Source organism: Oncorhynchus nerka, linkage group LG18 (genome assembly GCF_034236695.1).
Source record: "Oncorhynchus nerka isolate Pitt River linkage group LG18, Oner_Uvic_2.0, whole genome shotgun sequence".
In the NCBI taxonomy this organism is placed as follows: domain Eukaryota; kingdom Metazoa; phylum Chordata; class Actinopteri; order Salmoniformes; family Salmonidae; genus Oncorhynchus; species Oncorhynchus nerka.
Window position 1 is genome coordinate 60336658 of NC_088413.1, and position 17218 is coordinate 60353875.

At 45.4% G+C, this 17218-nt stretch overlaps 1 protein-coding gene across 1 annotated transcript in view; it reads left to right on the top strand.

Annotated features, from left to right (window-relative positions):
• The window catches only part of LOC115145382 (formin-like), a 93811-nt gene that overhangs the window by 21012 nt on the left and 55581 nt on the right, over positions 1-17218 (top strand). The window contains 5 exon segments of the mRNA XM_065004243.1: positions 632-795; positions 10563-10683; positions 14334-14395; positions 15906-16351; positions 16353-16571. Coding sequence (XP_064860315.1) covers positions 632-795; positions 10563-10683; positions 14334-14395; positions 15906-16351; positions 16353-16571 — 1012 coding nt within the window.

A 17218-nucleotide genomic window follows, 5' to 3' on the forward strand; every position in this document is an offset into this window, starting at 1 on the left:
TGTTCCACCATAGTTTAGCCAGAACATAGTGATCTAGTCAGATTTAGTCAGGTTTAGTCTCTCTCTGAGTGGGCTAGATGTCGGCTGCTCTGCTCTCCAATCCCTGACAACAGAATAGATGTGTTACAGTGAGTGAAAACAAACATAAACACACTGTTGGTCTGGTTTCTTTAGCCAATTGTTTTAGAGAAGAGCGTATTACCATTCCGTAGGTAATGTACTCTGTTACAGTGCATTGGCTCATATACAGAAATCCATATTGGTTATAGTTGCATTTGTTTTATAGGGCACTGTTCTTTATCAGATCAGAGGGCGGTTGGTGGTCCTCAGGCTGAAGCAAGTCTAGCTATGTACAGTATATAAAACACATCTGTACCCTGCAGCAGAGATGTACTTAATCGGTGTCTTTGATTTTTAAAAGCTACGATGCCTGCTTTCTACCTCCACCCACTTGATCCATTCAGGATACATCTTGGCTCTGTTGCTCTGTAAAATTCCTCCCTAACAGAGTGTGTGTTTCAGTCTATCCTAATACACCTGTTATTACAATTCATAACAACTCTTTATTGTGTGTTTACATGTGCACATGTGTGTTTGTGTGTTGTGTGTGTGTGTGTGTGTGTGTGTGTAGAGGAGGCCGATATCTGGATGCTGGACGGTGATGATGCCATCTCCCAGACTCAGGACTCCCTGAACCGTGTCTCCCGTCCCAATCACCTGGACTTCCTCAGGATCACGCCCCCAGAGGATGACATCATCGGAGATACCCCCTACTACCCTCAACTGGAGTGCACGGTGAGAGCTGCTGCACCCACACATTTAGCTAACAGCAATAGGTCATACTTAGGGTTATGCGACCTAACCAGGAAATAACTGGCCAAAGTGTAACTAGGCCCTAGAGTTTTTCCTGGTCAGGTGGGTCACATGGTCAGGAACACCTCTGGCCCTAATTGATACTGTATAAAGGTTACTACACAATAGCATTAGTCATCCTCCATTACGTATCCGCTTTCAGAGCAGTGTAGCATGACAGTGCTGTTCCCCCAGGGCTCCAGGCCAGCGAGTACTCCAATCTACTGAAGCGCTAAACCACCTGATCATGATTTCTGCCAGTTGCGTTAACATTAAGAGATCTGGGATGTGGTGCTGTGGTCCTTGGTGGTTCAGAGCCCAGGACTGACTCTAGCTACTGTACTAACCCCTTAGGTGCAGTGTGTCTCTAGGTGTTTTCACTACTGAAGCCAATCATCCATCCAAACATCGGCCATTTGTTGCAGGGTAGTGTCAGATGATGTTGAAGTAATATAGCTACAGGTTCACCTGCCTCACCTAAAGCCTATTCTCATAGGAAGTTGCTGTAGACTCCCGACCGCTAAAAGTCCATTTTTGGACTATATGTGTGAAATGCTTGATAATGTATTTGATATCAACAGATACCTAAGTATATTTTCTGAGTGACCTAAATATTGACTGATTGTCATCAAGCTGTCCACTCAAAAAGAATCTTCAAGCTGTAACCGATTCCTGCAATGAATTGTGAATAATGATGAGTGAGAAAGTTATAGACATACAAATATCATACCCACAAGACATGCTCACCTCTCACCATTACAATATCAGGGGAGGTTAGCATTTTGGGGGGGGTATAATATTTGTGAATCTGCAACTTTCTCACTCATCATTATTCAAGATTCATTCAGGACTCTCCGTAATCATGGTAGCATCCACATTAATGTAGAAGTGTTTCCAAACATATACTATTCTTATTTACAATAAAAGTGACTCCAAATTACACAATACATTATTTACCATTAATTTCTATTGGGCACAAAATGATCTGAAACACAACCAAAACAAACAGCAAATGGATCGAACAAGTTTGTAGAGTCACAAGCTTGATGTAATCTTTGCGTGCTAGGAATATGGGATCAAATACTAAACTTTTTACTACTTTAATACACTTATACACTACTGTTCAAAAGTTTGGGGTCACTTAGAAATGTCCTTATTTTTGAAAGTAAAGCAACTTTTTGTCCGTTAAAATAACATCAAATTGATCAGAAATATAGTGTAGACATTGTTCATGTTGTAAATGACTATTGTAGCTGGAAATGGCAGATTTTAGCTGCCGCTAACCCAGAAGCTTATAAGAAATCCTGCTATGCCCTGCGATGAACCATCAAACAGGCAAAGCGTCAATATAGGGCTAAGATTTAATCATACCACACTGGCTCCGACGCTCGTCTTATGTAGCAGGGCTTGCAAACTATTACAGCACAGCTGCGAGCTGCCCAGTGACACGAGCCTACCAGGTGAGCTAAATCACTTCTATGCTCGCTTCGAGGCAAGCAACACTGAGGCATGCATGAGAGCATCAGCTGTTCCGGATGACTGTGTGATCACTCTCCCTGTAGCCGACGTGAGTAAGACCTTTAAACAGGTCAACATACACAAGGCTGCGGAGCCAGATGGATTACCAGGACGTATGCTCCGGGCATGTGCTGACCAACTGGCTGGTGTCTTCACTGACATTTTCAACATGTCCCTGATTGAGTCTGTAATACCAACATGTTTCAAGCAGACCACCATAGTCCCTGTGCCCAAGTACACAAAGTCAACCTGCCTAAATGACTACAGACCCGTAGCACACACGTCCGTAGCCATGAAGTGCTTTGAAGGGTTGGTAATGGCTCACATCATCACCGTTATCCCAGAAACCATAGACCCACTCCAATTTGCATACCGCCTAAACATATCCACAGATGATGTAATCTCTATTGCACTCCACACTGCCCTTTCCCACCTGGACAAATGTGTGAGAATGCCCTTTCCCACCTGGGAACACTTATGTGAGAATTCTATTCATTGACTAGAGCTCAGCATTCAACACCATAATACCCTCAAAGCTCATCAATAAGCTAAGGATCCTGGGACTGAACAACTCCCTCCGCAACTGGATCCTGGACTTCCTGATGGGCCGCCCCCAGGTGGTGAGGGTAGGTAGCAACACATCTGCTACGCTGATCCTCAACACTGGAGCTCCACAGGGGTGCATGCTCAGTCACCTCCTGTACTCCTTGTTCACCCATGACTGCATGGCCAGGCGCGACTCCAACACCATCATTAAGTTTGCAGACGACACAAGAGTGGTAGGCCTGATCACAGACAACGACGAGACAGCCTATAGGGAGGAGGTCAGAGACCTGGCTGTGTGGTGCCAGAATAACAACCTATCCCTCAACGTAACCAAGACTAAGGAGATGATTGTGGACTCCAGGAAAAGGCGGACTGAGCACGCCCCCATTCTCACCGACGGGGCTGTAGTGGAGCAGGTTGAGAGCTTCGAGTTCCTCGGTGTCCACATCAACAACAAACTAGATTGGTCCAAACACACCAAGACAGTCGTGAAGAGGGCACAACAAAGACTATTCCCCCTCGGGAAACTAAAAAGATTTGGCATGGGTCCTGAGATCCTCAAAAGGTTCTACAGCTGCAACATCGAGAGCATCCTGACGGGTTGCATCACTGCCTGGTACGGAAATTGCTCTGCCTCTGACCGCAAGGCACCACAGAGGGTAGTGCGTATGGCCCAGTACATCACTGGGGCTAAGCTGCCTGCCATCCAGGACCTCTACACCAGGCGGTGTCAGAGGAAAGCCCTAAAAATTGTCAAAGACCCCAGCCACCCAGGTCATAGACTGTTCTCTCTACTACCGCATGGCAAGCGGTACCGGAGTGCCAAGTCTAGGACAAAAAGGCTTCTCAACAGTTTTTTACCCCCAAGCCATAAGACTCCTGAACAGGTAATCAAATGGCTACCCGGACTGTTTGCATTGTGTGTGTCCCCCCCCCTCCCCCAAAACCCTCTGTTTCCGCTGCTGCTACCCTCTGTTTATCATACATGCATAGTCACTTTAACTATACATTCATGTACATACTACCTCAATTGAGCCGACCAACAAGTACTCCCGCACATTGTCTAACCGGGCTATCTGCATTGTGTCCCAACACCCGCCAACCCCTCTTTTACGCTACTGCTACTCTCTGTTCATCATATATGCATAGTCACTTTAACCATATCTACATGTACATACTACCTCAATCAGTCTGACTAACCGGTGTCTGTATGTAGCCTCGCTACTGTTATAGCCTCGCTACTGTATATAGCCTGTCTTTTTACTGTTGTTTTATTTCTTTACTTACTTATTGTTCACCTAACTTACTTATTGTTCACCTTTTTTGCACTATTGGTTAGAGCCTGTAAGTAAGCATTTCACTGTAAGGTGTTGTATTCGGCGCATGTGACAAATACATTTGATTTGATTTAGTTGAGTATCTGGGTTCGATTACAGGCTCAAAATGGCCAGAAACAAATAACTTTCTTCTGAAACTCGTCAGCCTGTTCTTGTTCTGAGAAATTAAGGCTATTCCATGCGAGAAATTGCCAAGAAACTGAAGATCTCATACAATGCTGTATGAGAACAGTGCAAACTGTCTCTAACCAGAATAGAAAGAGGAGTGGGAGGCCCCGGTGCACAACTGAGCAAGAGGACAAGTACATTAGAGTGTCTCGTTTGAGAAACATACGTCTCACAAGTCCTCAACTGGCAGCTTTATTAAATAGTACCTGCAAAACACTAGTCTCAACGTGAACAGTGAAGAGGTGACTCCGGGATGCTGGCCTTCTAGGCAGAGTTGCAAAGAAAAAGCCATATCTCAGACTGGCCAATATAAAAAAAAAAGATTAAGATGGGCAAAAGAACACACACTGGACATCCCGGAGTTGCCTCTTCACTGTTGACGTTGAGACTGGTGTTTCAGGGTACTATTTAATGAAGCTGCCTGTGGAGGACTTGTGAGGCGTCTGTTTCTCAAAGGCCTGATAAAGGTGGGATGCTTCCTTCTGGAAGCTCACTCAGAGTGACCATTGGGTTCTTTGTCACCTCCCTGACCAAGGCCCTTCTCCCCCGATTGCTCAGTTTTGCCACGGCCAGCTTTAAGAAGAGTTTTGGTGGTTCCAAACTTCTTCCATTTTAAAATGATGGAGGCCACTGTGTTCTTGGGGACCTTCAATGCAGCATAAATGTTTTGGTACCCTTCACCAGACCTGTGCCTCGACACAATCCTGTCTCGGAGCTCTACGGACAATTCGTAAGACCTCATGGCTTGGTTTTTGCTCTGACATGCACTGTCAACTGTGGGACCTTATATAGACAGATGTATGCCTTTCCAAATCTTGTCCAATCAATAGAATGTGTTGTAGAAACATCTCAAGGATGATCAATGGAAACAAGATGCACCGGAGCTCAATTTTGAGTCTCATAGCAAAGGGTTTGTATACTTATGTAAATAAGGTATTTCTGTTTTTGTTTTTTTATACATTTGCAAGAATTTCTAAAACCTATTTTCGATTTGTCATTATGGGGTATTGTGTGTAGATTGATGAGGGAAAACATGATTTAATCAATTTTAGAATAAGTCTGTAATATATATTTTTTTGAAAAAGTCAAGGGGTCTGAGTACTTTCCAAATGAACTGTAAATTGTAACAACTTAACAATTCCTGTGTCTGTCTGTCAAGATTCCATCATGCCATTTGACTAGATTTGAAGGGTAGATTATTGTGTGGTTTGGGTGTGGTTGTGTGTCAGTTAGAGCGACATAGCATAGTTTAATCAAAAGGCACTCCCTGATCTTTGTTGTAGCATATCATAACAAAAGTAACCTGTCTCTTGTTTTACCTCTAGACTAGTGGTAGACTGTCTCAACATGAAGATACCCACATACTCATGTGTGGTGTGGCCTACACTGGCATTGTAGTCATGGCATCCATTGGGGTGACTTGTTTTACAAGTCACTTGTTACTTGATTGATATACTGCTTTTCAACCATTGTACAGTAGTTGTGGTTAGGGCTGGGAATTTCCAGCGACCTCATGATGCGATATTCTCACGATTCTATATGTATTGTGATTCGATACTGTCCTAAAAACAGTAGTTGTAGTCAGTGGGAGATTTAAAGAAGAACCTCCTTACTGTCACTGTTACTCAGCTCCTCTCAGCCCTTCAAGTCGTGCTGAGGCCTGGCTATGCGGCTAGCTGATGGATTTACACTTAGTAAATTAAACACCAATTCTATTGATTTGATGACATAATGGGCCTCACTCCAGGCTTGACAGCCCCTGACTGACAAATCTGTGGATTTGTTTTAAACCCCAGAAGATCAGAAATAATGTTTTAAGTACAATAATAGTATTTTCTAATACATTATAAATATGATTATCTAATATATTATTAATGTTTACAGAGCTTTGTTATTAATGGCATGTTTTTGTCTTTGAACACAAACTGCATGTCTGTTTGGTATGGGGCTCTAAATCACATTGACAACCATTGGTAATTCTTAATATTCCTATGTCTGAAGGAATACATTGAGCAGTGAACATTGGCTGCTAACTATGGCCTTAGTAGGGCTTTGAGCACCCTCTGAAAGTTAAATGACCAAGCAGCCCTAATTTCACCAAGTACTTTTCAGGCCTCTGTGCTCTGTTTTGTGCTAAAATCTGTCAAGTGGTAGTGCACATTGTGTTCAAATAAAAGTTGCTTGGTGCTAGATAGATTGTTGAACCCATCGTACCTCTTTGAAGCAGCAGGTTTTGTAGACTATACATATTGTAGTGTTGCTTGTCTGTGTACACTCAATATAAACTCACTGTACTAGAACACTTGTGTGATGATATGTATGTTTGCAGTTTATGATTTAGTGTCAAGACGAATCTTATCTAACGATATTCCCACTCTGAGATGAGGGAATCAATACCTATTTTCCTCTCACCAAACTGTAGCAGCATTAGCCACTTGACGTTAGCGGAGCTACTGACTGCAGTGTTGGTCAGGGCTGGTCAGGGCTGGGCAGCAGCAGCAGACTGACTAATCACTACAGCTTAAGCCCTATGCTGTAATAGTACAGAGAGCAAAGAGCAGAGTAACACAGGGCTGGATCTCCCCTGCGGTCCACCTGACCATCAGGAGATTAGCTAGCTAACTAGCTAGCAGCCCCACTCTTACACTTCACTCAGAGAGCACAGCGCTAATCAACAGAGAGCTCCAGCTACCCATGGTTGCCATTTTGCGGAAGTAAGAAGCAGTAACCGGACACCTGTGCTGCCTGCTGCCACAGTTCCCTCCCAGTCAGGGCGGGGGGAGGCGGGGCCAGACCGGATAGACCAGTGTGCCGCATTCTTTTCCAACCTGGAGGCTTTTCTCAGGAATACAGAGATCTTCTGTACACATATACACACAGGAAGAGAGGGGAAAGAACCATGCCAGGAGGGAAACTCGGACAGTAGCTCTGACTCAGGTCTCTGTATCTACACATATAGTAGGAGAGGAGTATTGGAACCATCCGGGCCAAATTCAAATAACTTGTTCCGTTGTTTTCCTGAGAAAGTGATAATTTGTTTCTCCTGGATTCCCAGGGAGATTATTCCGGGACATGCTTCCTGCCTCTGAACAGTTTGACTTGACCGGGCACGTCATTGGAATTCTGCTCTACAAAACTGGAAGTTCTGGAACTCTGGAAAATGTAGAGTAGAGGCTGTTTGTGATTGAAGAAAGTTGTCTATTCACAGCATAGCAAGGTTTTGTGTTGCCAACCGGGATTACAGGATAGCAGGGGTTATAGCTAGAGCCCTCCTGGAGAGGGTAAGAAGAGCTAGGGGATTTGTCCTCACAAAGGCCTTTTGTTCATTGGAACCAGTAGAAGTGGACACAGTTTGGCAGGTTAGACAGCTGGAGGTGTAGAGATGATCCTTTTGTGACACTGAATGGACAGACTGTACTGGGGTAGCCTTTCTACCTGGCTGGCTGACGACATTTTAGTCATTTAGTAGACACTATTATCCAGAGGGACTTACAGGAGAAATTAGGGTTAAATACCTTGCTCAAGGGGCAAATCAACAGATTTTTTACCAAGTCGGCTCAGGGAATCGAACCAACCTTTTGGTTACTGGCCCAACGCTCTTAACGCTAGGCTACCTGCCGACCCAGAGTTCACTGCCAGAAGTACATGCTACAGTGCATTTAAGGGCTCTGTGAAAATGGACAGTGTAAGTAATAGCTCTGAGGTTCAGGGGAAGCAGCAATCCAATTTGTTCCGCAATAAGATATCCACTATGTTTACACGTGGGGAAAAGACTGAGCCTCAGAGGCTAGCGGGGGAGACTGCGATGCTGACGGCTTACAGGACCCTGTCTGATGAAGAGAACGATCTCACAGGGGTCAGTGATCAAAGTACCCTGGATGTTATCAGTGACGTGAGGGGTATGAGTGTGGTACTTCATAAAAGAGAGGACAGGATTGAATCATGGGAGAATGAGTCCAGTAGCTTTGTGACCTCTCCTAACGCCGGCCAGGTGTCTGTTTCCACGGCCGACCCAGGTCTGGTCCAGGTTACAATGGTGGAGATCTGTAGCGACACAGAGATGGAAGATGAGGAGGGGATCAGCAGCCTCAGCCAATCGGACAAGCCTGACGCCCCTGGAATGTCCTTCCCACCTGACGTTGACCAGTGGACAGTGGCAGTGTTCAATGATAACAAGGGTCAGCTGCCACCCGTTGGCCCAGTGAGAGGTGCCATTGAGACAGACTTAAAGCTGCCTGTGTTTAAGCCACATAGTCTTGTGGAGGGATCCCTCAAAGACACCTCTGTTCTGTACTCTGCGAGGTTTATGGGCAGATCTAACAGTGGGACAGACCTTGGACTGCTCTCCTCTGTCTCCAAAACACAAGTGCCTGGAGACGGCTGCAGCACCGACCTCTACACTGATCCCAGGCCTGTGGAGGTGGGTGTGGATGCAGCCGCCATGGGTGCCAAGGGGTCCAGCTATCATCACCACAAAGTAGCCAAAGGCTTCAGCACCAGCCAGGAGGTATTGAGCCTTACTGACATGTGTGCTGGAGACAAATCTGCAGTGGCTTCACTTCTTAACTTGTCTCTCACCTCTGAACCCCAGACATCAGAGGAAGCAGCAGACGACACTGCCTTGCAGTCAGGACAGCCAGAGGGCCGAGATTCTGGACAGAGGAAGGAGATTTTTGGTGAAAACACTGGAACTGAGGAGCATAAAGATCATGTCCACTGCCTGGACTCCTCCTCCACCCTCTCTGAGTCAAAGCAACCTGAAGCAGCAGAGACATCTTCTCCTAGCCTGGAGAAGCAGCCTGACACTGAAGTGAGAAAAGGTATTTTAAGGACTGGTCTGGCCGTGTCGCGTGTTCCTGGAGAGTCCCCAACTGACAGCCAGCCAAGTGCCACTCCTGTCTCTGTCTCACCCAGGGGCCAAGGCGACATGACTGTCAAAAGGAGGTCCGACACAGACTCACCCTCCGCCTCCCCCTCCAGTGGCACAGTCTCCTCCCATGCCCCCTCCTTCCAGCTGCCTGCCCTGTTCAGTGGACTGCGGGTTCTGAGGAAAGGGGCTGTGGGGGAGGAGAGGGAGACAGTGTCTGAGATCAAACAGAGAGACGCTGACCTGGCCCTTCTGAGCCTGAAGAAGACCGTCAACAAAGCCAATAACTTCCCTGAGCAGATCACCTCCAGTAGCCGCACCCCCAAGAAACGTCCTGAGCCCAAACATGTGGCTGAGACCAAGAGTAATCTCCTGGGGCAGCTCAGCCAGCTGCTCAACCTTGACGGGACCAAGGCCGAGGACAAGCCGGACCCACTGCTAGAGCTCAGAGACAGGGAGCCTGAGAGGGGGGAGGAGGGGGCGACAGACCAGGGTCCAGAGCTGATCCCCACCACCCCACCAGCAGACAACAGGAAAGCCTCAGACACAACATTAAACACTTTTAAGAGTCTCTTCAGCTCCAAACCTGCTAAAAGGGATACAGCGGATCCTGTGGATTTAGAGGCTGTCAAGAAAAAAAATAAAAGTGAGAAGGACCTGCTGAAATCCATCTTTGAGAGAACCTCCAAGTCTCCCAGCAGTGAGCAAAAAGGTCCAGCGGAGTCTAAAGTATGTACATTTACATTTACATTTAAGTCATTTAGCAGACGCTCTTATCCAGAGCGACTTACAAATTGGTGCGTTCACCTTAAGACATCCAGTGGAACAGCCACTTTACAATAGTGCATCTAAATCTTTTAAGGGGGGTGAGAAGGATTACTTTATCCTATCCTAGGTATTCCTGAAAGAGGTGGGGTTTCAGGTGTCTCCGGAAGGTGGTGATTGAACTGTACTGTTTGTGTCTAACTCAAAGGTTTATTCCTTCTGTATCTTAATAGAACCCTGTTGTTTGCTTGTTCTCAGATCATCAAGGTTTTGAAATGTAGGAATGTAGAGCCATTTGAAGTGTATGTTGTGTTTTGTTGTGACCTGCAAGGCAGGCAGGACAGTAGGGTATTAGTTTTGGTCATGATCTTGATTTGAGATGTTCTCATGTCTTATCACATGTTGACTTTCCAGTCAGATTGCAGATACTCTTATCCTGGGCACCAACGGTTCTGTAAGTCTGTATGTTCTGTGTTAATTGAGGAATGATCTGCTGTCTTTCCTCCCAGTCTGAGGTCACCTCCCCTACAGACAGTGAGGACCGGACCCCCGGGCGGCTCCAGGCCATCTGGCCCCCGCCCAAGCCCAAGGATGAGGAGGAGAAGGTGGGGCTCAGGTACACCGAGGCAGGTAAGGACCTGCGCCATCCTGGAGCTCTCTACTTACTCAACACTGCGTCTAAAGTATCATACAATGTCCTGTTAAGAAATGCATGTATGCTGTTGTCTGCCTTAACTAATTCTCACAAGACAAGATAGTCTTAACAAAAATAAACTGAGTGCCTCCACCCGGGTTTATCCAGGGCAGACGCTCTCCTTACAGAATCAGTCTATTTAGTCTAATTGAGAGGTGACACAAACATGTAGTGCAGCCCTGCTGGTATCTACAGAGCCAGCTAATCACAGTGACAGAGTGTAAGATAACCCTTAAATCCATTTAAAGCAGGAACGCACTGAAACCTTCCCTCCACAGTAATGCTGCTGTCTGTTGAGACGTCTGGTAGAATCACACAGTATAGTGGAGCTTTGGGAGGTAGTTTGGGGATAGGCTGGGGGTGGGCAGCCTGCCATTCTCTCAGCCTGTCTCTCTTTGAAGAAGAATACTCAAACAAATAGGGTAAAGGCACAGAGGACTCTAAATAGGCTGATCTAATAACATTACAGGGAGAAGTTCATTTAACTTAATGTGTTGGTTGCAGAAGACCTGCTGTACTGGAGCAGAGCTATGTGGCAGCTATATCAGGCCATCTCATGGAGTTTGGAAGGTTGAGGAAAACATGTTTACGTGTGTGTGTGTGTGTGTGTGTGTGTGTGTGCGTGCGTGCGTGCGTGCGTGCGTGCGTGCGTGCGCACATCCATATACTGTAGGCACGTACCCACACACACACCATTACCATTAACTCTTGTGCTTTCACTCTCTCCCAATTTTAGCCTTGAAACAGCATTGTTGGTTTGTAGAAATTGCTTGTGTAACCCTAATTATTTTACTTAACTATCTATTGTTTACCCCTAAGGGCCCGATGATAAAGAGTTACCATCAAGTTCTTTTCTATAGTTGAATCATTCCAAGTAGCAGTAACACAAACTTTAGGGGCACAACAGGTCACATCTTCACTTATCTGTCACACATCATCTCTCATGTGAATTCCTCCTCACGTGCAGGTGAGTCTGGGAAGGGTATTTTCAGAAGTCTCAACATAAAATATATATTGCAATGTCATAATAAAAGTCTCAGATACACATTACATGTTTCTGATTATATACTGAACAAAAATATAAATGCAACGTTAAACAAATTCAAAGATTTTACTGAGTTACAGTTCATATAAGGAAATCGGTCATTTGAAATAAATTCATTAAACCCTAATTTATGGATTTCACATAACTGGGAATACAGATATCTTTATTTTTTTTAAGTAGGAGTGTGGATCAAAAAACTAGTCAGTATCTAGTGTGACCACCATTTTCCTCATGCAGCACGAGACATTTCCTTCTCATAGAGTTCAGAGCATGCCTAACATGCTCAATGGATGACATGTCTAGTGAGTATGCAGGCCATGGAAGAACTGGGACATTTTCATCTTCCAGGAATTCTGTACAGATCTTTGCGACATTGGGTCATGCATTATGATGCTGAAACATGAGGGAATGACAGCAGATGAACGGCACAACAATGGGCCTCAGGATCTCGTCACGATATCTCTGTGCATTCAAATTGCCATCGATAAAATGCAATTGTGTTCATTGTCTGTAGCTTCTGCTCTGCCTGCCCATACCATAACCCCTCCGCCACCATGGGGCACTCTGTTCACAACATTGACATCAGTAAACCGCTCGCCAACACAAAGCCATGCACACTGTCTGCCGTCTACCCGGTACAGTTGAAACCGGGATTCATCCATAATGAGCACACTTCTCCAGCGTGCCAGTGGCCATCGAAGGCGAGCATTTGCCCACTGAAGTCAGTTACGAAGCCATGGTGAGGACGACAAGCACGCAGATGAGCGTCCCTGAGACGCTTGCTGACAGTTTGTGCAGAAACTCTTCGTTTGTGCAATCCCACAGTTTCATCAACTGTCCGGGTGGCTGGTCTCAGACGATCGTGCAGGCGAAGAAGCCGGATGTGGACGTCCTGGGCTGGTGTTGGCCTGCGCTTGTGTGCTCGGTTGGACGTACTGCCAAATTCTCTAAAGTGACGTTGGTAGAGAAATGAAGATTACATTCTCTGGCAACAGCTCCGGTGGACATTCCTGCAGTCAGCATTCCAATTTTGCACGCTCCCTCAAAACTTCAGACATCTGTGGCATTGTGTTGTGTGACAAAACTGCACATTTTAGAGTGGGCCTTTATTGTCCCCAGCGGAAGGTGCACCTGTGTAATGATCATGTTGTTTAATCAGCTTATTGATATGCCACACCTGTCTGGTGGATGGATTATCTTGGCAAGGAGACATGCTCACTAACAGTGATGTAAACACATTTTTTTTTTTTTTACTAAATGATATTTTTGTGAGTATGGAACATTTCTGGGATCTTTTCTTTCAGCTCATGAAACATGGGACCAACACTTTACATGTTGCATTTATATATATTCTTCAGTATAAAATATATATTTCTTATTCTAAAACCATGGCTACACTTGGCTACACTTACATACTTTAAAACACCAAACAAGCATACTGTGATATCCCATCTACAACAGATTGCTTAGTGCAAATAGCTTTACTGCTGAGTGTGCTAACTTGTTCCTACTGCCAGAAGCTCTTTGTATAGTTCACTGCACAATTAGATGAAAAAAAAACTATTTTGATGTGGTTGTCGAAGACATTCTTATTCTCACATACACTGAGTGTACAAAACATTCAAATATTATAAATGGAAGTGCCTTTGAACGGTTTATGGCAGGCGCCATAAACCGTTTTGTGTCAAGAACTGCAACTCTGCTGGGTTTTTCACACTTAACAGTCTCCCATGTGTATCAAGAATGGTCTACCACCCAAAGGACATTCAGTCAACTTGACACAACTGTGGGAAGCACTCGGGTCAACATGGGCCAGCATCCCTGTGGAACGCTTTCGACATCTTGTAAAGTCCATGCCCCGACGAACTGCGGCTGTTCTGAGGGCAAAAGGAGGGTTGCAACTCAATATTAGGAAGGTGTTCTTAATGTTTTTCACTCTCAGTGTATGTTGGCCTTATAAACTATATATTACTATAGTTTACTGTGGGATAACGAGGCAACATAAATAAAGCAGTCTTTGAAAATTCAATATCTTTCATGGTACCAGCAAGGACATTAAAAACAGGTTGGTTTAGTTTCCTAAATAGGCGCTTTTACTGGCATAGCTGTAAGTGATCCACCCTACAGTAACTGTTGTCAGATGTTACTGTTGTCTTAAAAAATAGATTCATGTCCTTTATTGTTCTTCAAGTGGTCCGTCGAGACAAAGGCATGTCTCTTTTGTCTCTCAACATCAGCCTAGTGTAATATGGAAGAGGAGAGGATGATGTTTTACTGCCATATTAGTTACCCCTGCAATGATAGGTTCATCTTGTGTGCATGTCACTATTTTACTGGTTAATGTACGATCACAGAGTAAATTATCTCATGAATGGCCAGTAAATTTGATGGCTTTTGAAAGTGTCATCTCTGGCAGGCATTAAAATAATCCTTCAAACTAGCGAGACATTTGAGATGGTCTTACGTTGTGTAATTGTATTTATGTAGAAATATTTCTTACATTATGGTGTCCTACAGTGTCTGTGCTCTTTTCCCTCACAGAGCACCAGGCTGCCCTCTTACAGCTGAAGAGAGAATGCAAAGAGGAGGTGGAGAAAGTACATGTAAGTACATCTCCTTGTGCGAAGCAGTTCACTACATATAGTTCCTACTGGTTTCAGCGCTGGGGTTTGTTTCGATCAAGAGACAGAGAGAGAGGTCTGCAACTGTAGTCACCTCACCATGTCCTCCTGGAATGTAATAACAAAGTAACTTATAGTGAACCCAGGAAACTGCAGTTTTCTTCAGAGACACTAGATGTCACCAATCAACCACAGAAGCAAAGCCAACCTGTGTCTTTAGTGAGTGGACTCTCCACGCTGGACGTCTGAGCTTCTCCCATAGTGTGGTTAACACTTCTCTTCATCACCATAGAACACTTACAGCCTTTAGTGTCTATCTAAATGTTATTGGCCTCACCTGTTGGGCTTATTCAAAACTCTATGTCAAAGTGGGTCTGGTGTCATCTTTTGACTCCTTCAAATGGCCATTTCAACTAAAGCATCTCAGTAATTGACACACCTCTGTGGTATAACACTGTTGTCAGTCCCAAGGTTTTGTCAGCATAGAAATGGTCAAATGTGTTTGACTGTGTTGGAATGATAGTGCTCACCTCCAGTAGGACAGACCACATTCACATGTGATATGCGGTCAGCATTGATTCTGGAAGCTGTGATGTCCTCATATGAAATAAGATCACCATTTACAACCTGGATGCTGGATGCACACAGATATCTGATTTACTGAACTGTCTCTCTCCAACTGGAAATGTCTCCATTACCCTATGAATTTAGTAGATTCCACTGAAGCACTATAATGCATTGTTTGTTCAACTGAGCCACCGGTGCCAAGGAGGTGCAACTGAAAACAGTATTTCAAATAGTTTCTCACAGGTCTCAGTGGAGTAGTCAAATGTTTTCTCTGTCTTCTAAGATCAGCCTGAGATTAATAAGAATGCATGTCAAAACATGCCAGATGATAGAGCAAACTATTGACCTTATTTATGGAACAATTTTTTTGAAGATCAAGCTTATTGGAGCAAAGTGTCTTAAAATTACTATTATTACAGCAGTGCTGATTCTGCAGATACAGGTTTCTCTGTCTTCCTCTGTGTGTTACCCTGTCATTTGTCCCTGATCCCTTGCATTAGGCCATGATATTGACACTCCTAAATATGTAGTTAAACCATGAGAAAGGATAGAAACGTGCCTAACACATTTTCCCAGCTGACCACATGCTAACAAGGAACATGTGTCGGATACAAAGCTAAATATTTTCCTTTACACTTTTCCTCAAGTTTGTCTGGATTGTGTTGATGTTTGAAACGTCTATCAACATCAAGCTTATTAGCTCTTCATTATGTTGTCAGTCATTGTACTTTTCGGTTGGCGATGAAAGATAGGAATGAGAATGAGTGGGCATTATGTTAGAAATTACTACATTTCATCTCATGAAGGTCATGATGAACATTTTGAGTCACCCAGGGGTCTTTTTGGAGCCCCACAGTATGTGATTCTGTTTCATATGGCTGAGTGGGATGTTTGTGATTTATCTCTGTGCTCCTGCTCCACACAGGCAGACTTTGAGCTACAGATCTTCCAGGTGCGAGGGGAGCATGCTGTCGCCATGTCCCATCTGGACGGAGTCATCTGCATGATGCAGACAGACCGTCAACAGGCCTTCAGCCTGGGCCACGAGAGGGGCGAGCTCCGTGAGGCCTGCGTGTCCACCGAGGACGACCTGCCTCCCAAAACTTTTCGGAATGTCTGCATCCAGACAGACAGGGAGACCTTCCTCAGGACGCCCGAGGGTGAGGCCAGTCGGCCCAGTCTTGGCCCCAGTCAGAACGTGCCTAAGAAACTCAACCTGAGTCTGCATGGAGGAGCCTCAGGAATCCCCGGCCTACCTCCCCTGCCCCCTCCCCCCCTTCCTCCCCTCCCTGGCCAATCCGGACCGCCTCCACCTCCTCCTCCTCCACCTCCCCCGTTACCTGGCAACATGGGGCCACCGCCTCCACCCCCTCCCAGGTTTTGGTCCCCCACCTCCCCCTCCCCCTCCTCCGGGGTTACCTGGAGCAGGTCCTCCCCTTCCTCCCCCTCCACCTGGGTGTGCCCCACCCCCTCCTCCTGGGGGTGGATTATTTGGGTTTGGGTTCGGCCAGGCCCCAAGGAAACCTGCGTTGGAACCTGCTACTCCCATGAAGCCTCTATACTGGACGAGGATACAGATCCAAGACAATAAGTATGTACTACTTCTATAGCCCATTCACAAGCTTTATTATCATCCTTGTCTCCCCAGTGTGTCACTGCCATCCGGTACAGAGACACTGTCATTCAGTAATGCATCAGGCTGGGTTGACCTCCCCTGCACCAGTACTCTGGATGAGTACAGGTGCCCCAGTGAGATGTAGTGGATTATTCAGCTAATTTCCAGTGGCTGTGGTTTGTACTGCTGAATACCAGGCTCCCAGCTTTATGGCCTTGTATTTCTATGGCTGGATTAGTAGAGGAAGTTGACTTGTGGTTCACACTCTCTGGTCCTGGCCAATGGTGGAGGGTTGAGTGGGCCACAGGGGTTTCATGTCTGCTATAAAGTTCAGGAGAACAGAATTAAACAGGACTCTTAACTGTAACAGGTTTTTGGGCTAATGGACATTATGAGGGGAAATACAGTACACTTTGAAATAAGGCCAGGTCAACGAACAAATGTGAAGATATACACAATTTGACTGTGTACACAGAGCAGGCTTTATGAGGCACCTGTAATAGGAAGGAATAGTTAACACTAGTGTTTCCCCTAGGATTTCCTTCAGCAAATTTAGCAGGGGATTGTTGGAGTCTTCCTGCAGTGTGGGGGGTACATCTTCTACATGCATACAGGGGAATGGG